A 26645-nucleotide genomic window follows, 5' to 3' on the forward strand; every position below is an offset into this window, starting at 1 on the left:
TTATCTATGCAGACCACCACAGTTAAACACTCAAATTGCATGACTCTTCTATGTTTAAGAACAAATATATTTCTCACATTCACTATGCCTTTCAAGTGTATTTTATTTTAAAGTAAAAGCTGTGGAGAGTAGGGTGGGACTGGAACCCCAACTTCATCCCCCATTTTGTAAGATCCTTCCTAAGTCTAGACTAGCACCCACACAGAGACCTCTTTCTCTGCTCCTGCACTGCCCTCTATTTTTTAGCTCTTATTCAGGGTATGTACTCTGGTATTTTAGCTGAGTTTTTCATTAGCTGTTCTGAAGGATGGAACCCACAGCCAGAGGTTTGTGGTATCACCTCCATCCAGTAAGGAATAGCTGATGTTTCTGCCTGGCTTCTGATGGAAGACTGGCTTTGCTCATGTGCATCCAAGTCTTACGTTATACCTGGACTCTCCATATATAATACAATGAGGAGAAAAGTCTGAAGACATCATTTTTGATTAATTAGGAGATTTCTTCTGAGATAAAAGTAAATAATCTACCTATCTAGGAAATGTTCACTTTTAATCTTCACTAAAATCTGTTGATAATAACTGTAAATCAAAACATTTTGTTGGGAACATAATAAAAGTATGTTAAGTATTTTGAAAAGTATACTAAAACTAACATTATATGACATATTATTGACCATATAATTGACCATATTGGCTTGATTTCACTTCTTAGCCAGCAAGGAAACAGTTTGTTTTTGGAAATTCAAGTATATTAGCTAAGTATGTATTTTATATGCTGGCAATAATGCACATATAGAACTTTTCCACAACTAAATATTTTTCCAAGATAAAAGGGTATGTGTGTATGTGTAGACACAAAAGTAAAGAAATGACAGGTTAAGCTTATTTAATTTTAATTTTGTGTATAATAGTTTTGGAATGTTAAAAATGAGTCAAAAAGGCAAACCCAATAGATATTCTAAAGAATTAATAACTGGCTCAACAATAAGTATACAAGATATTTTGTGTGATATTTTGATCAATATAATCATCAAAATCATCTGAATTATAAAACAAGGCCAAGACTGAGACAGTCCTGAGTAGAAAATTAGCAGCAAGGCCAAACAAGAATTGGTGCTGAACAGTAAGGACTGGGGCCCGACATAGCTCTCACAAAGAGCTAGTCATGAGGTTATATAGAAAGAGTTTAGAAATGATCATTGGCCAAATGACTAAAACAACTTAGCTTCTTCCTCTAGTGTATAACATCAAAAGGTTTACTATAATCTAATCAGGAAAGCCTGCCTTTATACATTAAATACCATGCTGAATAGGATTATGAACAAAGACATACACACACAAACCCAATTCCACTCCCCCACCCCTTAACCATTAATTTACTAATGCCAAGGTGAATCAGAGACTTACAATAATCTCAAGTAGCTTTTCTATAAAGAATTAATATAGATCAAAAATCAGGACAATAAGATGCTAGAAAAACAAAGCAAATAGTGCCAGCTAGTGATATAGGACAGACTGTAACCCTTGCTATCTAAGGTAGGCAGGACCATCAAGTTAAAAGCCAGCCTGGGCTACTTAAAGTGGCTGTGTCTAAGTAAACAAAGGACTGGGATGTGGTGGTAAGGTGCTTGCCTCAAATGTGAGGTCCCAAGTTCAATCTTTAGTATTTCAAACCAAAAATTCTCAGTTTTGCTTATAAAGTATGCCTATGTTATAGCCTTTTCATGACATATTCCTATATCCATTCAATTTACAAATGACTTATAAGAAAAAAGAACATTATTATAATTAGCACTTTGTATTTGAGTACAAATCATAAGCTATTAAGTCTATTTTTTATGACAAGATGTATAAGCACAACAGGACCTCTCATTGCCAAGCAGTGTTAAAAGCTAACATGATTTCTTTTTTTTTCTTTTTTTGAGACAGGGCTTCTCTGTGTAGCCCTGGCTGTCCTGGAAGTCACTCTGTAGACCAGGCTGGCCTCCAACTCAGCAATCCACCTGCCTCTCCCTCCACAGTGCTGGGATTAAAGGCGTGCGCCACCCACTGCCCAGCACTAACATGATTTTTAAGGTATAATTTGATGTCATTAAAGAGAGAGAGAGAGAGAGAGAGAGAGAGAGAGAGAGAGAGAGAGAGAGAGAGAGAAAGAGAGAGAGAGAGATACTATAATTGTGAACCTGCGTTCTTTGCATGCAGCAATTAAGGAGCCTTAAGGATGGATGTTGTACATACCTTAAAGGTGAGGCTGAAAGTAGTGGGAGGAACTGAAGTTAGGCTGGAGCTTTGTTGTATAGTCTCCCTCTTAGGGAGGGGAAGGGTGTTGGGCAGGGGCACCTGAAAAGGCAGGCAACATATCACAATCTAAGTAGGCTACAAAAGCCCCATCAGTCCAAAAAGGAATATCTGATTACTTAAGTTACAATGCTTACAGAGGGTGATAATTATGTTAAACTTCTTAAGAGAAACACTATCCACTTGGATATATACAAATTATCAGGAAAAAATAACTTGTCAGTTGTAAAGTATATATTACTCAAGGTAGCACTCTTTATACTAGAAGTGAAATCTTCCTCAGGGCGGTGGGGTGGTGATACTACTACTGATCCAAGAGCCATACTCTGTGCACTAAAGTTCTAAGAAATGCAGCTTTCAGCATATATGAAGTATGTACACGTTCCTATCTTGAGTATTTAACACACAGTGCAAAGCTCTTCCCTAGATTAAAAAACCAGAGTAACCTCTGGGGCAAAGTATCGAATATACCCTTACCTCATCACAGCAAACTGTTCTACTCTAGATGACGGGAGCAAACAGTTTTAGAAACTTGGAGGTGGTGCACTATTCCCTGGATGTCGTACCCTTACTCTGTGCAGTGCTTTATGTTTGCTTTTGATGACTTACTCAATTATTCAGAAAATAATGGCTGGCATTCTTTCAGATACTAAGAAGGTCACTCTGAGATACTTTGGACTACATATCAAATAGAGATCTGTCAAAACATATTCTACCTAAGATTTTAAAGTAAATCTTGACACCAGCTATACCATGGTAACAAAAATTGTCGCCTGTACTTAACTTTGTGGGACATTCAAAATACACAATAATTTTAGTGCTGGACAACTGTAACTACCACACAAGTTAAGATATTGATTTTAAAAGCCTCTCCTGGAGCTGGAGATGCCTCAGTGGTTCAGAGTTCCTGGTGATTCATCACATTATAGTTCAAGTGTTGTCTAAAACGTTTTCTTTGTCTCATGCATACAAGCTGTGCATCATTCAAGCTCATACATATACACATAAACATTTTTTTTTTTAAAAAAGAAGCCTATATGGAGTTTCAACAGATATGGTTTTGTTTGTTTTGGTTTTTTTCGAGACAGGGTTTCTGTGTAGCCCTGGCTGTCCTGGAACTCACTTTGTAGACCAGGCTGGCCTTGAACTCAGAAATCCACCTGCCTCTGCCTCCCAAGTGCTGGGATTAAAGGAGTGTGCCACCAATGCCCGGCCAGATGTGTATTTTTAAAGACCAAAGTTCTGCATTTTAAAATGGAGGCCTCCAACAGACTAATGAAAAGACATCTCCAAAGTCCTTACAATTTTTTTCCGTGGAAGACTTTATAGTCACCACAGAATCACTACCACACCTGGCCCAAGGAAACAACATTAATGTCATCTACACTGACTTTACAATACTCTTTAACCTAAATTTTTTTTTTTCCATTCATAGGTGCCTTAGATATCTTACTCCTAATAAGCAAATAAAGACTATATTCCCCTATAGATGAGACTGCATGTCTTCTTCCCCGTATCTGTCAGTGAACAAAGTCATATGCTAATCAGCCTTAGGAGCACACAGAGAAGTGCTCATCAGCATATATATTTTTCAATGACAAAATGCTACAAGCTTAGAGAATGAAAAAGTGACATTTTATATTTTTTAAATGAGAAAAGATAGCACAATTTAAGCATATACTTTACTGTAACATTACAGATAAGCTAGCAGTGGAACCAGCATTTAAACTCAACAAGTGTCCTTTCTTCTAAGTTTCCTATTATATAGGAAACTCTCCTCATAAAGGGGGTGATGGTGTGAGTAGATTATTACAGGCTTAGGTTCATGAAGCAGTCTTATAAATATCAAGTACAACTGCCTCCTTTCCACCCCTTTCCTACAGCTCTGTAGGAGTCTTTCCATTTGACTATAATTTGATGAACTGACCCCTAATGTAGCTCACCTTTCTAAAATCCCACATACTTGATGCTAGAGGGATGGACAGACAGCATGAGGAAAAAAATATAAAATGACAATCAGGATTTTTATATTGAAAATGATAAAGTTCTTTTGAAGAACTCTTTATAGATAGATATAAAAATATTTTTGGAAAAAACAATCATCATTTGAATATGATAGCTTTTGATTATATTAGTTTATATTCAAAGGGGAGATCAGGTAACCAAAATTTTTCCTATTTATTCTCAAAAGCAAGAACTATACAAGAAATTTTAAATGTGCTGTGCATGAGGCCAGAGCAACTTACTTTTTAGACTAGTTTTTTTCATCTATACTGAAGTAGGCAAAATGATAAACTGTACTGACTTAAAACATTCAAGCCTTAAAACTAGGGCTTTATCTCCCACACAACTTAACATCACCTAATCTTAGATAATTTAAGAAATTGTGGAATACATATTTTCATATTACAGCTCAGTTTCCACAAAAGCAAGGCCAGATCTATGTACTTCAATTTGAAAATACTTGTTTTTAAAAAACAAAATAAAACCCCAGTTTCTTTTATTCTACTGACGAGAAACTGGGGTTTTATATTTTATTTTCTATTTTCTATTTTATTTTCTTTTATTCTTCTAACGAGTATGGCTCCATTGAATCATAAAGTCTTATTTGTGGACAAAATTACCCAACCAAATAAAATTAACTATAGTATGTAAGGGTGAAACCAAAACTTTTTACCAAACTAGGTTAATAGGATGAGTGCTAATAAAAATCAAGTCCCAGCACAAGCCTTTGAAAGCTGACAACTTCAACAGGTTGTAGGAAGAAGAGGACGGGAGGGGAAGAGAGGAGAGGGAGGCCTAAACTTTGATTTTAAAAGTAGGTATACTTATATATTGCTCAAAATACAAAATGACCATCAACTCATTTCTCAAGTCAAACATTGTTCACAACAGTGTGCTTAAGATACAGTGATGGATGAGTTAGGTTCCTATCCAAACCTGCTAAATCTTATGGTTTACTTACATTATTAACTAAAGTATCCTCCATCTTTGCATTATTAGTAGCCACAGTGTTAGGCAGAGAAGAGGAAGGTGTGGTGTAGTCTGTTACAGACTCCTGTGGAGGAGTAAAAGAAAACAAAGCTGAATTTATCGGCCATTTTTGACAGTCTAATAGAAGTAAAGCTATTTTAGAAGGAGAGAGATAATAAACCACTATGCCCTAAAACTTGAATCCACCAACTAACAGTAGGCTGAAAGAGCATCAACCCGCCTGCCTTCAAGAGACAACATCTCAGTTGCTGCTAGACTTTTACACATATTTAAAATCTATTTTCATAGCATGAGGTAGAAGGCTATCAGCAAAACTAAATATTTCTTTCTATGAGTTATGTCCCCTAATGACTACAAGTGTCTATCTACCTCTAGTCACCTAACAGAACGTGCCTTCGAGGCGCACCTTGTTACATACCGGGCCTGCAGAGATGCAGATGCTTAGGTTTATGGCATTTTCTCTAAATAACTAATAACCTGGAATACAGTGAAATGTTCTGCCACTGGATGTTATAGTTTAATGAAGACAAACCCAAAACAAAACACCTCCAATTTTTGAGAGAGAATATTTTTTATCCAGATTTGAATTCATGGATCCTGAACTCACAGATATAAGGGAGCTGACTGTATTTTAAAAGATACATATCTTTCGTTCAATGTAGCAACCAAAAACAAGTCAATACTTTTAGTGTTCAACCTCAGAAACAGTGATGTGTTCCAAGTGTGTCTCACCTTAAGTTTGAATTATAGTAGAAGGCAAAATAAAGTTCTACCAGACAAAGACAACTTTGAATGCTTACAAACTTAAGGGAGACAATTCTGATCTTTTACAGTTTTCTATTTAAGCCATTCAGCAAAATACAGATATACTTCTGTAAAAATGTAACCTTTTGCAGAGACATTTACATTGTATGATAGAACATCACAAAGTAAGTTTGCTGTATGCCAGGTGGTGGTAACCCCAGCCCTCAGGAGGCGGAGGCAGGTGGATCTGAGTTAGAGACCAGCCTGGTCTACAGAGAGAGAGGTCCACGGCAGCCAGCCAGCTGGGGCTACATCTTGGCTCAAAAACCCAAAACCAAACAACAACAAAAGTCACCAAAAAGGGCTCGATACAACCACCATTATAATCAAATGCTCCGCATAAGAAGTCCATGATTAATGTTCCTGTCACTCATAAATAAGCAGTCAGTGTGTACTTACCTTTGCATCAGAGCCATACTCTGCAGAGGAGACTGAGATCATCGCCCCAATTTCAGCAGACATTTCGGAGACTGCTTTGGTTTCTTTTGCTGTTTCAGGATCAGTGCTTCTGACCACAGCTGGGCTGGGTTTCTCTTGTCCTTCTGGCTCGACCTGCTGGGCATCTTTCACTTTTCTATTTTTTAATGATCGTTCCTTTCCAATGGGACCAGGTTTATGTTCTTTGTTTTCTACCAGACTCAAGTCTGGAAGCTAAAGCCAATGTTATAACAAAATATAATGAAAGATTTATTAAAAACGAAGTTAAATTTTAGAACAGTATGTCCATTCTAGAATCACATCACCCTAACGAACAGCACCTACCTTCTGAGCTTTAATGGGCCCTGCCCGAGGCTGCTTCTGCCGCTGCTCTTTAGGTTCAGGAACTTTATCAGTTGCTTTCTCTGAAAGCACAGGAACCACCTCATTTTCATTCCCGTTTGAGGCCGGAGCACCAAACTGAATTGTGTCAATTCCAATTTCAACACCACTCTCTTGACCATTTCTTGTTCCCTAATAAAATAATGTTTTAACACTTGGTATATCACAGTAAACAAATTCAGACTTGACTGAAAAAAAAAATGTATGCAGTGCCACAAATAAAAAGCACAACAGAAGCATGTTTAATGCAATTCGACATAGTAACGGAGACTTCGGCTTAAGTAAGTCTGCTCTGATAGTAACGTAAATAAAAACCTCAACAAAGCAGCACTGTGTGACTGGGAAGGTAATATACATACAGGTAGAGTCAAGTCACCAATTAAAAAGCGAATTTTCTGAACACATTCTTTGTGCTAGGCAATCTCACTTTGGTTTTATTAGATAAAGTGAAAGAACGAAAAAGTTCCTTAGGGAATGTAAGAAAAGCTAAGATAGAAGAATTCTAGATGGAGGAAATTCCTGAGCAAAACATACTGGAAAGGAATAAATACTAATAGAAAGTAATGCCAGAAATAAAAGGAAATAGCAACTTGTTAGACCATAGCAAATCTGGATTTTGTGTCCAGCTTTCTTTTTCATTAACTGCTCCATGCACCTAGCCTCTTCCATGCTGCCTTCCATCACTGCTCAGGAACTGCTGTGCTCTGGCCTCAGTGGCCATTTGTGCTGTTAACTTCTACAATAAATAGCTTTCTGATTTTTCTGTGAATTCCAAAGAATGACAGATACTCAGAATGACCACTAATCTCTACGTGCACACATGTGTGATACATGTACACATGTGTACTCACAGAAAAGGAAATGGGAAATCATTAGAGAATTCTTGCCATTGTCTGAAATGTCAATTTTGCAAACTTAAAAAGCTGGAAATTGCAAAGAACATGAGGATGATGAACAAATTATGACAGATAATTAAGACACTACCAAAACATATGGTTTTAGAATGCCTACAGGACAACTACTGCAGCCAAGAAACAAAACAAAATTTCTACACTATCTCCTTCAAATCAGCATGAATCATCTGACTTTGCAAGAAATGCACTCTATGATGAATCTTTAAAAAATGCCAATATCAGGGGTTGGAGAGATGGCTCAGTGCTTAAGAGCACTGACTACTCTGAGTTCAATTTCTAGCAACCACATGGTGGCTCACAACCATCTGTAATGGGATCCAATGCCCACTTCTGTCGCGTCTGAAAGCAGTGACAGTGTATTCATACACAAAATTAACAGCAACAACAACAACAACAAAGCCAATATCAACAATAAATATCAAATAAAGGCTCTCAAACAGGAAGCACAGTGACTCTGAGTTCCCCAGAGAACTTTTAATAACAAAATAAATGATGAAGCCTATTCCAGACCTGCTATGTGAGAATACTGGGATGGTAGATTAATAAGGAAGACTTCTAAAATGAGAAATACATCACAAGGGAATTATTTTGTTCTGCACATATTACAGCATACTAAAACTAAGACGACTACGATGTCACCAGATGATACTTTATGTGTACACCATGGCATTTGTGGCCTCCGAGTGACATTCCAACCAAAATTCCACATAGTGAACAACTGTACCCTGAAGCTCTCTTTATTCGCCTCATATTTTCTCAATTTTATGCTAATGTGTTTTCATGTCAGTAATGGGCCTACAGCATTAATTTTTACTGCCAATTCAGTAGATGTACCACTTGCTCTATCAGCACTACTGGATATAACGATCCATCCCCTTTCTTTTCTCTCAGATACTTCTTTTAGCAGCTGGCACCCAACATCTCCCACATTTCTCTGAGCTGGAAAGCCTCAATACTTAGTTTAGATTTCCCACTTTTGCATCTTTATAATTCATCTTACCTTGGTAATTTCATCCAACCCCATGATATATTGATGACTTAGCAAGTAAAATCTTCAAATCAGACATTCTTTGATTTACACACTCTGATAGCTAACTACTAATTGACATGTCCACTTAAGTTTTGGTTGTGTTAGCATGTGTAGGAAGGAATGTATACCCGAGAGTACCAGTACCAATGGGTGCCAGAGACATCAGACCCCTTAGGTATCTTGATCCACCTGCTGTGAGTGCTGGGACCAAACTTGGGTCCTTTGCAAAAGCAGTAAGCACTTGAACCCAGGCATAGCATCTTAAATGTAACTCTATGGCCTTTTTATCCTCACACCTAATCACGATCCATTCGGATCTACTCATTTTAAACTAACGAAAAACTTTTTCTTTCTTGCTGTTCACACCAAGTCAGTTGTGGGTTTATGGCCCACCTTCTCATGACATCCCACATTAATCATTTGACTAATGTCATCCTTACTCCCTCATCCATAAGACAAACAACCTATATATTCACACCCTGCCACTCCTTTGCATCACACCCTCCAATGGTTCTCCATGTCTCCATGTCTCCAAGCCCCTAAAACCTCCCCACACTCTGTTGTTTCTTTCTCTTAGTTCATTCCACTCACCTGGACTTCCCTGAACTACTTCGAACACACCAGACCTGTCTTTGCTAAAAATTTTTTTTTAGATTTATTCATTTTATATACATGACTACACTATAGTTGTCTTCAGACCTATGAGGGCATCAGATTCCATTATAGATGGTTGTGAGCCACTGTGTGGTTGCTGGGAATTGAACTCAGTAACTCTTTTACCAGCTGAGTCAACTCTCCAGCTCCCATCAGGCTTGCTCTTGCCTCACGGCTTTGATAACTACTATTCCCTGAACTGGGAATTGACTTTTTCTCAGGTATCTGAATAAACTACTTTCTTTATATTCTCCAAATCTTCAATCAAATGACACACAAGTAGGATCTCCTGGCCTTAAATTATCTTGGTCATTTAAGCTTACCTCCATATACTTTGGGAAAATTCTTTGCTGTCATCTTGACTAAACAAGTATACTGCTGATTTCTCCCATGAGGCCTTTTGCTTCTATTATCTGTGCCAGCTTTGTAAACTCAAAAAGGAGACTAAACTGGCACATCAAAACTACTTCATAAATGTTCATTCACTTCATAAATGTTCATTCACCAATATTGCAGATGGTTAAGAAATGATAGAATAGTAAGCTGTGAAATTTTGTAATTATCCTATTAGATAGGAATATGAGGTAGGCCTGGAAAATAGTGACTGTATTGGTTTCTACCAGGTCCTTTCTGGACATTAGAATGAAACAAATGTTTAACCTTTAGCAGCCTATAAAATATGGAGGACTAGCAGTATTAGCATTATCTGGGTACCTGATAGAAATGTACTCAAAACCCAACCCACACCCAATAGGGCAGAAATTCTGGGCATGAATTTAATCTGTTTTAGTGGCCCCAAGGTAATAATTAGGTACAATGAAGTTTTGGAAATTATTTTAAAAACTATGTCATTAACTTCCCATCTATGCCAGTAAGTCTATTCTTACCTCTGATGAAGTTGCTGATCCAAATGATGTTAAGGGCTTATTCCACGCACTGACTGAAGGTGGCTGTGGTGGACTAATAGGACCTACTAAAAAGAAGCCAGAGGAAATGTGACCATTAAAATTTAGATGCTGAAGTCTAGTACATTCAACCCTTTTACAATGGTGGGCACACAATAAAACAATTCAGCATATCACAAATTATTTTTTTTTTCTCAAGATAGGGTTTCTTTATGCATCCCTAGCTGTCCTGGAACTTGCTCTGTAGACCTGTCTGCCCCTGCCTCCTGGATTAAGGGTGTGCGCCACTACTGCCTAAGAGATTCTTAAATGCCCGCACCCCAAAAGGCAGCCCAAATGAAAGGTGTTTTACACATCCCTATTATTACTTTTTAGTCCACAAAACACACGCTCTACACTTATTGCAGTACGTTGCCCTTCTTTCTAGTTATGTTAAATGGTTCCTTCCCTATCCTTATACAAATTAGATTCCATTTGAGAAAACCACACTTTTAACCTAAGTTCCCCCCATTCACCTTTATTTTCACCTGTACATGAACCCTACCCAGACTCAACCTAAAGCTCACAGGAAGAAAAATACAAAATTCTTGTGAATCTACTTTGTTTGGCTTAACATGCTGATTTCCACTTCCATTCATTTCCCTATAGATGACAGAATCATTCTTCCTGGCTGAGTAGGACCCCACTGTGTTCTACTAGATCATGATTACTTATCTTGGTCACTGTCCCCACTGTTATCATCAATGTACAAGTTTCTCTGCTAATCTAAATCCCTTTGGATATACATCCAGAAAGGGACTAGGTAGATTCTATGGTAATTCTAGGGGTTTTTGTTGTTGTTGAAAAACTTCCTTGCTGATTTTCACATTGGCTGAGCTAATTTACCAGTTGTATATAAGGGTTTCTTTCTCTTTCCCCCCCCAATTGGCATTTGTTGGTGTTCCCGATAACTATCCTAGTTAGGGTGATATGAAACCTCAATGGAGAAAAGTATCCTGTTAACTGTTTTAGAGAAATAAAAAGGAAAGGAAACTAAGCTACTAAAATAAAGGAAGCTAAGACTTCCTAATTAAGATATAAAAGAAATTTTAGTACTTCTGTCTTTTCCCACCGCACACGTCCCTGTTGCATACTTACGTTTTTTAGAAATGTCATTCAGCACAGCTGGAGCAGCCACTTTGCTGTCCCATAACTCAGCTGTTAGAGAGCCATGGGACTGTGAAGTGGGCATGGACTTCCCAGCGGCTACGAAGTCTGTGCCATTAGACGTCTGAGCTGAGGGTAATCTAATCGAGGGTGGTGGCTGCTTTGAAGATGGCGCTGAAGGTGGAAGTGGACTCTGGACTGGTTTGTGGGTCTGGGTCTGGGTCTGGGTCTGCACTGTCGAGGCCGGGGGTGGGACAGTGGATGCAGCTGAGGCTGGGGCAAGGGGAACTGAGGCTGTTGGGGCTGAGGCTGGGACGGCTGGTGTTGAAATGGATGGCACAGCTGTAGCTGAGACCACTGGGGTTGGAGAAGAAACAGTAGCTGGTGCTAGGGCTGAAGCAAGGATAGGAATGGAAGCCGAGGTGAGAATAGGGACAGAGACTGTAGTTGAGGCTGAGGCCAAGACAGGAGTCGGAGCTGGAACTGATGGTTGGGATGAGGAAGAGGCTGTGACTGGAGATGAAGTGGATGCTGGAACAGGAGCCGAGGCTGAGGTTGGAACTGGAGCTGGGCATGAAGTTAGAACCGGAGCTGGGGTTGACACTGGAACTAGAGCGGTGGCTGATGCCAAAATGGGAACTGGAGCTGGGGTGGAGGCAGGAGCTGCAGCTGCTGGGGCTGTTAGGCCTGGAGCTGAGGAAGACACTGGAACTGGCGCGGAGGGTGGAGCTTGGATTTGCTGAGTCCCAGTAGCTTGTTTTTTGGCAAACCTTGGAGGAAGCTTAGAAGTCTGACTTCTTCCTTTTTCACCTATATTTTTTTTGCTCCATACCTTAAACAAACAGATCATTTTGTCACTAATTTACCCAAAGAAACAGTGTATACATGTAATTTGTACTTCCTAGTGATTTTAGAACTTCCTACTGCTAACTTAGCTATTTCATTTTTCTAAGTTGGACACCCTTAGGGTAGTAATGAGTTTACAAAGTATTAGAAGTCAAGATAGTTTGGAGAATATAGACAAAATATAATTTTATATATTAGGTTACTCTTCCCTCTAAAATATGAAATAAACTAACAAAATTTGAAGTACATTTGACACCTTCACCAAACAAACAAACAAACAAACAAATGAGAAAGACAAAAGTTACTTCTGGATCAGGGCACTTGTGTTCATTCAATTTCCAACATAATTTAAAACAAATTGAATTCTACCATAGAACAAATTAGTAAAAATATATGTTGAATTAACTATGGTCTGTTATAAGGACAATAGCAAGCTATAGTCGTAGCTCATTTTAAAATTAATTGCTTAAGGTCAGGTGTGAAGCTACTCAGCCATCTTCTAAGACTGAGCAGACCTGAGTAACCTGACCATTTGTTAACAAGTTCTGGATATCAACAGACAAAGCTAGCAATAAAATGCTGAGCTCAAACCTGTACGACTTGCTCTTCCTTCTTTCGGCGTTCCTCATCCTGTAACCGCTTTTGCTGTTTTTTAGATACAACTTCAGTAAAGCCATCATCATTCAGATTTGACTGGGGGTCTTCAATTACAGTTACTTCAGGATGATCATCAATGATAACAACACCTGCAGATGTGGAAAAGATTTTTTTGTTTTGTTTTGTTTTGTTTTTCCCTCTGTATAGCCCTGGCTGTCCTGGAACTCACACCATAGACCAGGCTGGCCTTGAACTCAGAAATCCACCTGCCTCTGCTTCCCAAGTGCTGGAGTTAAAGACTGTGCCCGACAGAAAAATATTTTTTAATTTGAGAGTATAACTTATTTCCTACCCTGTAAGAAAGTATTTTATCTTTCTGAAAAAGTTTCATAGATTAGAAAACCTAAAATGGCATGGTTTGATTGATAGACCCTTTTGGTTTTGAAACAGGGTCTCAAGTAGCAAATACCAGCCTCAAACTTGTGTAGCCGAGGCTGGCCTTGAACTCTATCCAGATCCTGCCCCTACCTGTCAAGTGTCAGGATTATACACATGTGGTACCAGTTCCAGTAGAATTATTTTTCCCTTATGATGTGTAACACATAGAGGTGTGTGAGCTTCCCCCCCCCCCCCCCGCAACACAGTTTCTTTTGAAAATAAAAATAAACCAAAAGTATTTTATGTCTTCCCAACCTCAGATATGAGTGATGCTCACCAAACAGTAGTACTTTACTTCATACACACATGATCATTCTAAGAAGTGGGAATTATTACTGCCATGTATTTTCAAACCATGACAATTTTGCCTAAAGTTACTATACTGTAGACAGAAGACCAAATCTAAACCTGTTAAATAATGCTTGAAAGTCAGAAGAGACGTGACTTTTGGCTACAGATATAAAATACTGAAGGAATTTGCAGAGAACCTAAAATTCTATTTTTTTTAATTACAATTTTATGTACAGACCAAGGAAAAATGTAAAATAAACACTAAAACGGGCTTTCGGGGATGTCCTATTATTTCAGATTGATGAAGTAAACTTATCACAATTCTATCATTTATTGTTGTTTTGAGATAACTTTTTATTTTGTAAGCCAGGCTGACATAGAACTCACTATGCAACCTGGAACTCTTGATTTTCATGTCTCCACCTTAAAGTTAGCATTATAGGTATGTGCTAACACATGACTAACATCATAATCCTAAATTCACTTCAGCCTTTCACTTAACAGGGCCTGAACTACTTCAGCTATGGGCCAAAAATATTAAGTGGAAAAGTGTAAAAATCTATACTGCTTAATTTTAAATTCCATGACATCAATCATCCAGTGAAAATATGTCATCCTGCCTGAAGCATTTCTTTGTTCGGCTTACTGATAACAGCTGCCCAGGAACTGCCTGGTAGCTGTTTACCAGATCAACTAGGGCTACCACTACTAGTAACTCTTGTATAGTAACTAATGTTGTGTCTCCATGGGACCCCCAGGAGAGCTCTAAGAACTGCTGGGCCCAATGCAAAGATACAAAAAGAGTCTCTTTTTAACACCAGTCAGACTCGGATTGTAAACCTTCCCACTTGCAGGACAGGAGTGTGACCCAGCACAGTCAGAGATTCTTTGGGTTTTATGGCGATGGGGGAGGCAACAAGTCAGTTTTCAAACATGATATCGTTTGCTTAGGCAGCAAGGTGTAATCTCTCAACTGGGAGGAGGGGAACTCTTTTGACCTGGGGAGTAACTTTATGGTGCTATCAGGAACTAGTGTGTTTTATGACTAGCCACTGTCATAGTCCCCTGTGACCCCTGATTATTTTCCTTTCATGATCTAAATGTGAGACCCTAATCTTCCCAAGGATGTTTGTTTTTTGTGCTTCTTTCCCAAGGACAGGTGCCAGCTGTACCTGGGAAGAAGGGCTTAGCCATTTATCAGTGAGAGTGCTAGCCTCAGCAACTTGGAGGCTTTTTGTTTATTCTCAAGATGGCATCTATGGCTCCTTGGGGGTGGGGGTAGGGGTGAGTCGGTAAGGCGGGCCTCTATGAAAACGGGATAGTGATATTCTGGTGTCAGACAGGGCCCTCTCTGAGCGGCCTGGAAGGAGCAGGAGGGACAGGAACTTCTGCGAGAGAGTGCAGAAGCAGGCTGCCTGTGTCATTTCACTAACAGCATACCCACTCTACTTCATCACTCATCCATCTCATATCGGCACAAAAGGGTAAAGAAAACACAAGGTATTCTGAGAAAAGAGGTAACATCCTTGTAACTTCACACTATGGTCTGGTTGTTTTATACACAGAATTTTAGTGGCATCTCTGTTCCTCTATTTTACTAGATATAATCAGTACTTCACCCCAGTTCTGACAACTGACTGTCAAATATCTCAGAGTGGATAATCACTTATATTTCTAAATAATCCAGCTAAAAATTCCTAAACATGCAATTAAGATCAGTTATTTCTTTTTCATTTCCCCCCATTTGAATTACAAAAGTTCTCAAAATCATATTCAATATGTTTGGTAGATAAGAATTTGCATTTCAATTTCCAACTGAGACAAATCATCGAGAACCACACTTTTGAGAACCACTGGCCTAGAAACAATGTCTGAGATCTGAGTCCAAACAAGTAAGGGTTTAATAAAAACAAATACCAATAAAACCACACAAAATTAGAAGCAAGGAAAAGACACCTACATCTCATATTGGGATAACTGTTACCTCACCTAACCTTCCATTATCACTACCTCATTAAGAAATCTCAGATATGCTTTGGTTTCATCTGAATGAATGACAAATACACTATTACAAGTAAAATCATCTAACTTGAGATAATTTGTACTAATTTCTTCACCAAATATTTCCTTATTGCTTATTATCCATATTTGATGTCTTCATTTGTAGCTTCCTTAGTTTACCCACAATCACAGTCAGTCTCCCGTTGTTATTCTCTGCTTGTATTGACTATTACTTTTTTCCTTTTAAGAAGAAATGTTCAGAATTGCTTTAGTTCTAACTTAAAATCTTCACTTTATGTTTGTTTTTCTGTGCTTTCTCAAACATGTTTTGCAATTTTACTGGTTTAATCCATTTCAAGCCTCTTCCAATGAGAACAGTGAAATCTTCCTGAGTATCATTAACAAAAATTATACCCAATGTTCATAACATGCTAAAGGCTAATAATGTTCTTTTAGTCTAAGTCAAGTTATTTTGTCTAACATAAATGCACAACTTGTCCTTCCTTATGTTTTCACAGTATTTGCTTCAATTTACCAAGAAGTAAAACAAAAGAATCTGAAACATACTTGCGTAATTATTGAGGTCAAACTGTGACAGAGCATCTACTTTCTCCTTTGGCTTCTTAGGACCCGGTTTGGTATCTTCCCTCTTTTTTCCAGCAGCATCCTTGGAATTCTTCTGTCCTGCACCATTAGGCACACCTTCTTGGTGGTGTGCAGAGTTACCACTGACAGGGTCAGCACCAGCTGTGCCTGAGGCCTGGTCATCAAATGGCCTAAAGAAAATAACTTTAGATGATTTTGACATACTCTAACAAAACAAAGCTGTGTTTCCTGGCAGTTTGCAAAGTCATACCTAAGAAACAACAGCACTGAAAAAGACCCAGTCACTCTCAGCAGCTTCTGACCTTCATTAAACTAAAGCTCCAATACAGCAGGCCAGTTCTTTGAAGTTCTCCCCAACAATTTAAGTCTAGAATTCTAATTATCTCCAGGAGGTAACTGGGTCTGTTTGTCATTTTATAAATGAGTTATAATATGGATATATCAAAAAGAACTTCTGTAATCAAGTCAGTACTAGATCGGCTCCTAAAGTGGGCAGCGTACAAAATAGGATTTAAAACAGCATTGCAAATGTTTACATTGTTTAGCATATATACACGTTAAGTTTTATCCGATTTATGTCCTGATGGAACCATATTAAAAACACCTTTAACATGAAAACTCACTTCAAAGGCAAATAAATATATCCTTAGTTTTTGTCCCTTAATATAACAACATAGCAATTCCAGGTCTATTTTAATAAATTCCCAGATGAAAATATAACATAAAAATGGGTTTACTGTTTAATTTTTGTATCAGTCTATACGATTTCTCAAGATTGCCTTGTGTCTGACATGACTCCTAACAGTCTGAAATGACTTCATTCTTTCCATATGGGCCCTTCCAAAGTCTGTTGTAACTACAACCATTCACTGGAGTTTCTACAAATTTATAGAGTTGTTGCTATCTACACAACACAAAAATCAAATCAAGATTTTTTTAGTAGTACTTGAAATTCTAATAATTTGGTCTGGCTAAATACTTATTGTGTTGCTTTTATTGTTACCCTGACTCTTGAACATTCAAAGTGAAATCTATATTGAGCATGTATTCAGAAAAAAAAACTTGGTCCATTACTCTAAAATTTTGTTTGAAAATACTAATTTTATACAACTAAGAAATTGAGATTACGTGCAATATTATTATTATTCCTAAACAATGCTTTTAAGATTTATGTTTATGTGTACAGGTGTTTTGCCTGCATTTATGTCTGTACTCGTGTGTACACTGCCCAGGGAAGCAAGAGGAGAGAGTTGGATGCCCAGAACTGGAGTTAGCTACCATGTGGGTACAGGGAATCAAACCCAGATGCTCTGGAAGAGCTATCAGTGCTCTTAGCCTCATAAGCCATCAACCCACGAATGCTTATGGTATACTATGTGCTATAATAGCCCATACTCTTGTTTCTCTTCATATTATATAAAGCTTCCATCTTTTATAATAAACGTCAAAGATCTGAATGGACCCAATCAATACTGAAACCAATATTAACGCTATAATCAACATTTTAGTATTAAAAGAGCAACCTTAGCACACACTTTCTCTCCCAGGTTGTCTTTGAACCATCTAGTCAAGGATAAACCCTGAACTTCTGATTGCCCTGCCCGCTATCTTCCCACATGCTGAGATGACACGTAAGCACCATGCCTAGTTTTATGCAGTGCTACGTAAACACTTCTACCAACTAAGAAGCTACTACACCCTCAGACATGAAGTTTTAAAAATTAATTAATACCCATTGCCAGAGGACTCATGTTGGCCACTAGAGCATAGTAGACATGCAGGGATTGTCTTTCTGGGACTATTATAACTCCAGAAGGGAATACAATTTATGACAATTCACCAAGGATTTCTGAGATAACAGCACAGAGTGCCAGAGTAATGTGGTTTTAACACATCAAGTCTTAAAACACACCTGGAGAAACTAAGGACAGAGAGCTACTCATTAGCACAAAGCAACTACAGAAACTGTACGTTCATTTCTGGATGTACAAGTACTTCTAAAGCTCTATACATAATTTCCAAGAAAACCCTTTTAGAAGAAGTGTCTTAGCATAACAGATTAACAGCAGTCAGCAATACAGGGTCTTTTATCTAGCCTGGCATCCTGTGTACCTTCTTTCCAGGCATGTTCTAAATTACAGTACTCACCCTCTCTTCCCACCTTTTGATGGTGGGCCATTTCTTCTTTCATTCCTAGGACCTGAAAAATTCCTTCCTGATTTGGGTGGGCCATTGTTGCCACGACGATTCTGGCGATCAACTCCAGGTCTCTGACTAGAAAAACTTCTCTTCGCTATTTCCCTTTTTGGAGGCAAAACACTTTCACCAGCCTTTACAACTGCTTGTGAACTCTTATCAGCATTTTTCTTCTCGTCCCTCTCTCGCCTCTCATTAAAATCACTGCTTTCAGAGGCTGTTTCCCACTCTTCATTTGCCTGATCTGAAGAATTCTGATTAGACAAATCTGGTGTCTTATTTCCAGAAATGTCCGCAGGTGGATTAACTGGTTCTTGAACAACATTATTAGCTGTGCCATTTGAGGGTACCAACACCTCACTTGTCTTGGAAGCGGCCTCTCTCTCTCTCAGCCGTCTAAATCGAGGTGGCTTATCTTGCCTTGGTGGTCGGGTAGGTCGCTGCCTTCGGGGCCTCTCTCTAGCCGGGTCAAATTTTCGCTCAAATTTTGGAGGTCGTTTATCTGCCGGTATAGGCATAAACTGCTCATGTCTTCTTGGTGGCTCTCCATCTTCAGGTTTAGGAGGTTCTGCCTGCCTTGTGTTCCACTGATTGTCTCGATAAGCAGGTCTTCTTAAGGTGGCAGGACGTGATGGCCGGCCTCCAGGATCCCTTCCACCTCGTCTGAATGTTCCTCCTCTGCCACGCCTTGTAGGCTCCCCTTTGGGAAGGAAACCAGGTTTAGATTTATCCTCCTCTCTTATGTAAGGTTTCTCTAAAGGCCGATTATCTATTCGGACGTGGTTTTCAGGTTTAAAAGAAGACTGAGGCTTGACAGGTTTTTTGTTCTCAGGCCGTTCCTCTCTTTTGGGAAGTTTCCCTTTGCTTACACTGTCTTTGTCACTCGCACTTTCATGAACCTCACTGTCCGTGTCCGTCTCAGAACCCCTCTGTCGCCTTCTTTTGGGAACAACCTCAAAATCAGAACTCTCACTTCGTGTTTCGCTTTCTTCTCGTTGTCTGAGAGGTCCTGAAGGCACATGTTCTGTTCTTGGCTTATTGTCTCTATACTGAGGATACTCACGAGTGTGCCCTCTACCACCTCTGCCACGACCCCCATAAGAGCCTCTATAGCTCCGACCTCTGGAGTAATACTCGCCTCTGCCTCGGCCTCTGTATCCTTGGTCTGGAAACCAATCCCTATCTCTAGCTTCTTTCCAATAGGTCCTAGTGGGTAAAGATGAGTCTTTCTTAACTGCTAGTCTAGAATCTGGGCGAGATCTTTCTATTCCAACATCTTTGTTAATGACTTTCTCAGGTGGCTTTTCTTCTTTGACTGTCGGTGCTGCAACGCTTTGCTGGTTTACAGTTTTAACTACAGGTTCTACCTGGACACTACCAACAGGTTCCAAAGGTTTCTCATCTTGAGATGGCTTCTGAGTCAAAGTTGATGTTTCTGTTGATGGTGGTTTCTCTGGTTCTGGCTGTACTGGTGGTGAAACCAATGGCTGTGGCTGAGGTTGAGCTGGTGCTGGAGGGGGGAGAGGAAGAGGAAGATCTTTCTTTTCTGGCTTTTCTGCTTTAACAACTTTTTCAGTGACCTTCTCAAGCTTCTCACCTTCTTTCTCCTTCCTCTGCTCTCGCTCCTCTTTCATATCTCTAAGTACAGGTTTTTTAATGGGACCCGACCTTCTCACAGGCCTATCATTACCTTCTTCTCTTCTGTTGGAGCTTGGTCTTGGACCCCACCGAGTTTCTGATTTAGATTTATAGACTTTCTCTGGTTTAGGCCCTTCAGAAGATCGCAGAAAGCCATCTTTTCTTGGCTTCTCCTCTGGCTTTTCTACAGTTTCTTTGGAATCCATACATCTGTTGATAACCTTAGGTATGCTAACAGACGGCTCATTTCTTTGTTCCTCTGCATTCTGAGCATGGTTAGATCCATGAGAAACACTTCTTTTTCGGGCAGGTTGACTTTCTAGCGCTGAGATCCGCTCTTCTGCAGAAGTAGGTAAGCTCTTCTGATCAATTACATCAAAACAAGCAGACTGAGTATTTGTATCAACATGGCGAGGTTTTACATCTTCCAGTGATCTGCTTAAAAACTTTTGTTCTTCGGTTTCAGTTGAGTCTCTAGCAACGTCCGTTTTTGAATGAGTTTCCAACTGACTATGTTCTACAGGATAAGCAGCAGTCATATGCTCATGGTCCATTGCAGTTTCAGGCCTGTGATGATGAGAATTCAAAGGTATTACCAACATAACAACCTTACCCATGTGTACATATACCCCTTCACTGCAGCATTACCCCTACAACCCCACCCCTGAATACAAAATAATGAATCCTAAGTATAAAGAACATTGACATTCCCCAATTAAAAATATCTTAACAAAGAGAAGAACACAGAGTATCTATATCATTGAGTGAATGAAGAAATTATGACGATGTTACTCAGGGAAAATAAGAAAAGATAACTGTGAAACACTAATGCAGATAAGAGTTTTGCTGGTAGCAAGGGCACCAATTGTATCAGGGTGCAAATATAACAACCAACCTCATTCAAGCAGAATATAGAATGAAGATTACTAGAGGGCTTAGGGCAGTCAGAAACGTGGAGATGCTGTTATAAATGATGGGGTAAACTTTCAGTCACACAATATGAAGCTCTGTATCTGTAACTGCAGATAGTAATATGGACTTGTATACTGAAGTTCTAATACACCAATTAGTTAGTATAACTAATATACTAGAGCAAGTCTATCAATTTGCCAATCACAAATAACTATACAACATAATCACTAAAATACATCCCCATAAAAGAAACACTAGCCATCTGGCTATCGATGAGAGTTTACACCACTGCCCATTATAAACTATCACTTTGCTTTAAAGTGTGGTTTACATAGTTTCTCTAAGGATTGAAAGTATCATTTCTCATCACTACTAGATTCTTATCAGCCCATTGGCTAGACTATAAAAAAAAAAAAAGGCAAATTCCTGTTTTTACTAATTTGCCCTCGTTGATTTAAAATTATTATACAAGAAAAAGAAAAAATATGCACAAAGATAAAATGAAGCACATTTATGGCTTGGTATTAAATCAGAATCTAATCCTTTAAAAATGTTAATGTGTGTGTGTGTGTTGATAGAGTGGGAAGAGCTTTTGTTATTATCAACCATCTGTGGAGATCAGAGGACAACTTTTGGGAGTTAGTTCTCTCCTTCCACCATATGGGTTCCAAACATCAAATTCTGGCCATCTGGCTTAATGGCAAACACCTTTGTCCATGAGTGATACTGTTGGCACCCAGAATGATCTTTAGGGATGCAATATTCTACTTATCTTTCAATGATGTAAGTAATTTATTACCTTGCATCCCCAGTTTCTTCAGCAGACTTGGGAGTAGCTGCCTGCTGAGGCTCAGCATGATAGGGATCTGACCCCCACATCATTCGAGGTTCAGAAAGTGAAATTCCATGATCTCTTGCAGATCTAGCTATATGCTCAAATGACTCAGAGCTATTAGGTGACCCTTCCATCTGGTCTCTTCTGATTAACGGCTTAGGAGGAATCATTCCTGTAAGAAAAAGAAAAGTTCACACACACAAGAGAATTAGGTAAAGTGAAAGAAACAAAACCAAGATAAACATATACAAAAATGAGTGCTAAGAAATTAAGAGGGGACATACAATAGGAGTTCACTTTATTTTAAAAGAAAAAAAAATGTGCATAGAAAAAACAGCTAACAGAAAAACTGAGATTAGAATCATACCAACAAGGCTAAGTTTTGGGAAAAATTATTTCTTACAGCAAATTTTATTCATCTTTGCTGTTAAAATAGTTAACTCTGCATTCAAATAGTGAGATTTACAAACCAACCAACCAACCAACCTTCAAGATGGCTCTAAACTTCTGAGCCTCCTGGGTCCTGGGATTATGAGCACATGCCACTGCTTTGAATGAGCTATAATTTGTGAATAGCTTTTTAATCATTCCTAAATCTTCCATAGTATCATTCTGATGACAGATTATCTGGCTTAATTCTAAATGGATTCCCAAAAGAACTGGCTTATTTACTTTTTGGCTAACTTATGAAGAATCAAGTTATTATGATAATAATAAATAATAGGAAAACTATAAAAAAAGAATAAATATATGAAGATAAAATTTAAATGTTGAAATATTTGGCAAAGTGAGAATACTAGTAACAGATTTTAACTAGAATAATTGCCATTTCAAAAATTTAAAGTTCTAAAGCAAAAAAGAGCTAGTACTTTGGTCGAGTTAAATAGCTGCCACAAATGTCTACACTAAAAGCTTTTAACTTCCTGATAAAGACCTAGGGGTCGTATTTTAAGTTCTTACTAGATTAATGCTGAGGGAATTATGACAAAAAGGAGGGACAGGACAAGGCAACATTAAAAACTGCAAGTAGTAACAGTCACTCCCAACTCACCAGGATGAATGGGTGGAATGTCCATAGCAGGCCTTCCTGATATCATTCGAGGATCCATATAGGACTGCATCATGAGCCACCTTGGGTCAAAACCCATAGAAGCCAGATGTTGAGGGTGGGGTTGCATTGGCTGGTAAAGGGGTCTGTGTGGTGGAGGAGGGACTGAACCATTAGACGGCTGTGAGGGCACAGTCTGTGGAAGCACACCTTGCTGCTGCTGCTGCTGCTGCTGCTGCCACTGTTGCTGTTTCATCTGCTCCTGGAAAACCAAAATCACACTTACTGACATTTCTATTCTATAATTAATTAGTGTAACCGTATTTGAAAACAAAGGTGTTTGGGAAATTTAAAGATAAAAACAATCAGCACAGAGTTGGCAAAAGACCAAATAAGTTACAGTAATTTCTTATAATTCACATAAGCATCTCATCATTTCCTAGAAGTAGAAGATGTGTCTATGAGTAAAGCTTAAGACAAAAAAGACATGATAGAGAAAGTCAACTAACTTCTCAACAACCAATTCTCAACAAGTGTACTACAAAGAAAAAAGGAACTAAGGTAAGTTCCTATGCTTTATGTATTTTGTTTTATATTATATTATCAGATCCTGAAAGATAAGATATCTATTTCCAATCCCATATATGAGGTAAAGTATTTTTGGTTTTAGTAGTATTACCTGCTGACGCTGAAATCGTGGTGGCAATGATTTCTGAAACTGTTTGAAATAGCCAGGTCGAGGTTGAGCCCCCGATTCAGGTTCTGCTTCTTGTACCACTTGTGTGGTCTCCTTTTCACTGCGATTGCTGTCCTGCCTAGTGAAAATTGGTTCTTCTTCTGCTCAAAGAAACAGTAAAAAATAATCCTATCAAACATGCTGTTAAAGAGGAAAAAGGATCTCCATAATACTCCAAATCATCACTTTGTAACCCAATATGAAAAACATCAATAACATATCACTAAACTATCAACAGATTCTTATAAACCTGGACTCTAAGGAGAACACAGATCCAAATCCTTCACTTACACACATATGTATTTACTTGACAAAAACCCAAGGTCCTAATACTTCTCATTTATTTCAATAAATATTTATGTTAACACTCAGTATTTACATGATATGATCTATACCTGGGAAGAGGACAATCAAGTGTAGCTGCACACGCCTTTAACCCCAGCACCTCGGGAGGCAGAGGCAGTCAGATTTCTGAGTTTGAGGCCGGCCTGCTCTACAGTGCAATTTCAGGCCAGTCAGGGCTATGTCAAGGACCTGTTTACTGTTTTTATCCTGAGGAAAACTTGTTCCATCTGTCCATCTGTCCTAGAGGATGATGCATCACAAGTATACATGCAAGGCCCTGCCTTCACCTCTCCACCATTAACAACTAAGGAGAATGCATAATTAACTATGAAATGTGGGTGGGGCACCATACCTTTCTTGCAGTTGTTTTCACTTTCTTGGTTTTCTGTCGCAGGCTCTACAACAGGCTCTTGGGGTTCAACTTTTTCCTCTTTTTCCTGTTCCTTTGGCTCGCCCTCCTTTTCCTGTTCTCTCAGCCTTTGTAGTTCCTGCTCCTTTTCTCTCTGTTGTTCTAACTCTTTCTCTTGCTGTCTTGCCCTCTCCATTTCCCTCTGCTTTTCCTGCTCTTTCTCAAGCTCCCGCTCTTTCTCTTTTTCAAGTTCTCTCTCCCGCTCCTTCTCTCTCTCCCTTTCTCTAAGTTCCTCTGGAGATGGCTGCTTTTCTATGATCCCGAGCTTCTCATCCAGCTGCTTCAATTTCTCTGCGCACGCTGCCTTCCTCTGTTCCTCCATCCTTCGCTCTTCCTCCTCACGGCGTTTACGAGCACGCTCTACTGCTGCAGATATTTCAGACTGTTGTTTTCGTCTTTGCTTCCATATTTCATCGTTATCAGGTACTGGAGGCTTGGAGGGAAAGGGGCCTTGTCTTCCAGGTATTTGTCGATCTGGAGGTGGGGGATGCTGAAGGAGTAAGAGACCAGATGAAGATAAGAACTTGGTATTCGAAATAATTTGTTTTTATGTCTATGTGTGTGTGCATGTGTGCACATGTGAAAATCAGAGAACAACCTGTAGGAGTCAGCTCTCTTATCATTCCATTATATGGAATCTCATTAGAGTGAACTCAGGTTGTCAAGCTTGGCAGCAAGCACCCCTAACACCTGAGCCATCATCACCCTGATCACTTTCTGGGACTGATATTGTGTGCCATAAATATGGAGAGATGGGAAGGGTCAAAAAGAAGGAAAAAGAAAGAAGGAAGAGATTCTGTTAAAGCATAAACAAGACAATGAAAAGAAAAAGGGCCAGCAAGATGGTGATGGAGGATAGAAGTAATCTGTTGACAATTTAGACAGCCTGAGTTTAACCCCAGGTCCCACACTGTAGAAGTAGAGAACTGACTTCCCAAACTTGAACTTTGACCTCTGGTATGTGCATAAAGACTCTTAAATAGTAAGTCTAGACAATATACTAAATTAGGAAGGGAAAAATTAATTGGAACGTCAAACACCAAGTGAAGAAATACCCATTCACTGTGTTAGGCATTATTGCTCACTCAGTTATACTAAGATAAAAGATCAGTTTAGAGATAATAGAAATTTAAGTGCATGTTTTAGTAGTAGTAGCTTGCAGACAGAATGCCTTAGAAGGGGAATTCCTCAGGGAGAAAAATCAAGGCCCAAATATGTAAAATGACAGCTCATGGGTACCAAGGAGACGAACAAGGAAGCTGCAGAGTAAGAAGCAAGGGACAAGATGGCTGCTAGAGAAACGGCCTTGAAGGAAATTTCAAAACTACGTCTGGAAAGAGAGATTTACACTGTATCCAGAACACAATGAAGATTTTAGTTCATGTAACTGATATTATTTTCATTAACATTTTCAAACGATGACAGAGTTTAACAACACTGCTAAAAACACCAAAAATAAGAGAGAAAGTACACAAAGTGCTAAATCATAAAGAAACAAAACACAAGATTTTCAACATAGAGAAGTGAAAAGTCACCAGGATAAAGAAGGATGGAGATTCCTATATTGCCCAGTTAGAATTCCAAAAAAAGAAAAATAGCAGCATAGTGAAATCAAATACCAGTAAGTAAATGTATACCATGGCAACGGATAGAAAGACTTCCCATGAGGATGGGATACACACCAAGCTCAGCTGCATCACATCACTCCTGCTCTTTTTACCTTCACATATCTCAACCCTAACACTGTTTTTCCTGTGCTAGAATTGTGCTGATGCAGACGAATCTCTTGTGCTATTCTCTCTGGCTCACTACAATACTGTGGAGGCTATTTTGTGGTGGCTTACACCATTTCACTGCCGTTTAGTAGTCCAAGGTACAAGAACAATGACAGATATGTATCCTGTGGTATAAAGGCACACATCTGCATATTTTCATTCCTCTTGAATAAACAGGTGATAGTGACCCTCTCAATTATGTTTCCTTAACAGGAAACTGCCAAGCTGCCTTCCTATACTGTTCAAGCATGCACGCTATCCTATATGTTATTACTATAGGGCAATGATGGATGCAAAGAAAGAGTATTACCGCGATTTAAATTTGCATTACCATGGTTATTAGATAGCACATGTGCTTACTGGCCACTCATATTTTTCTTTGTGAATGTGTGTATATATGGTTTTTATA

At 38.9% G+C, this 26645-nt stretch overlaps 1 protein-coding gene across 16 annotated transcripts in view; it reads right to left on the reverse strand.

Moving 5' to 3' along the window:
- The window catches only part of Prrc2c (proline-rich coiled-coil 2C), a 68776-nt gene that overhangs the window by 14094 nt on the left and 28037 nt on the right, over positions 1–26645 (reverse strand). For 13 of the 16 annotated variants that reach the window (XM_006496772.4, XM_006496766.4, XM_006496770.4 and 10 more), the window contains exons 12-24: positions 24405–24951; positions 23651–23808; positions 22975–23233; positions 21888–22095; positions 18491–20743; positions 16304–16512; positions 13001–13155; positions 11555–12395; positions 10400–10485; positions 6858–7046; positions 6495–6746; positions 5263–5355; positions 2238–2339 (exon numbers count right to left, since the gene is read on the reverse strand). In XM_006496772.4, coding sequence (XP_006496835.1) covers positions 2238–2339; positions 5263–5355; positions 6495–6746; positions 6858–7046; positions 10400–10485; positions 11555–12395; positions 13001–13155; positions 16304–16512; positions 18491–20743; positions 21888–22095; positions 22975–23233; positions 23651–23808; positions 24405–24951 — 5352 coding nt within the window. Of the gene's footprint in view, positions 1–2237; positions 2340–5262; positions 5356–6494; positions 6747–6857; positions 7047–10399; positions 10486–11554; positions 12396–12994; positions 13156–16303; positions 16513–18490; positions 20744–21887; positions 22096–22974; positions 23234–23650; positions 23809–24404; positions 24952–26645 lie in introns of those variants that run through there. The other 3 variants (XM_017320020.2, XM_030253378.1, XM_011238786.3) reach the window with 2 other exon arrangements.

This window comes from Mus musculus, chromosome 1 (genome assembly GCF_000001635.26).
Source record: "Mus musculus strain C57BL/6J chromosome 1, GRCm38.p6 C57BL/6J".
NCBI lineage: Eukaryota > Metazoa > Chordata > Mammalia > Rodentia > Muridae > Mus > Mus musculus.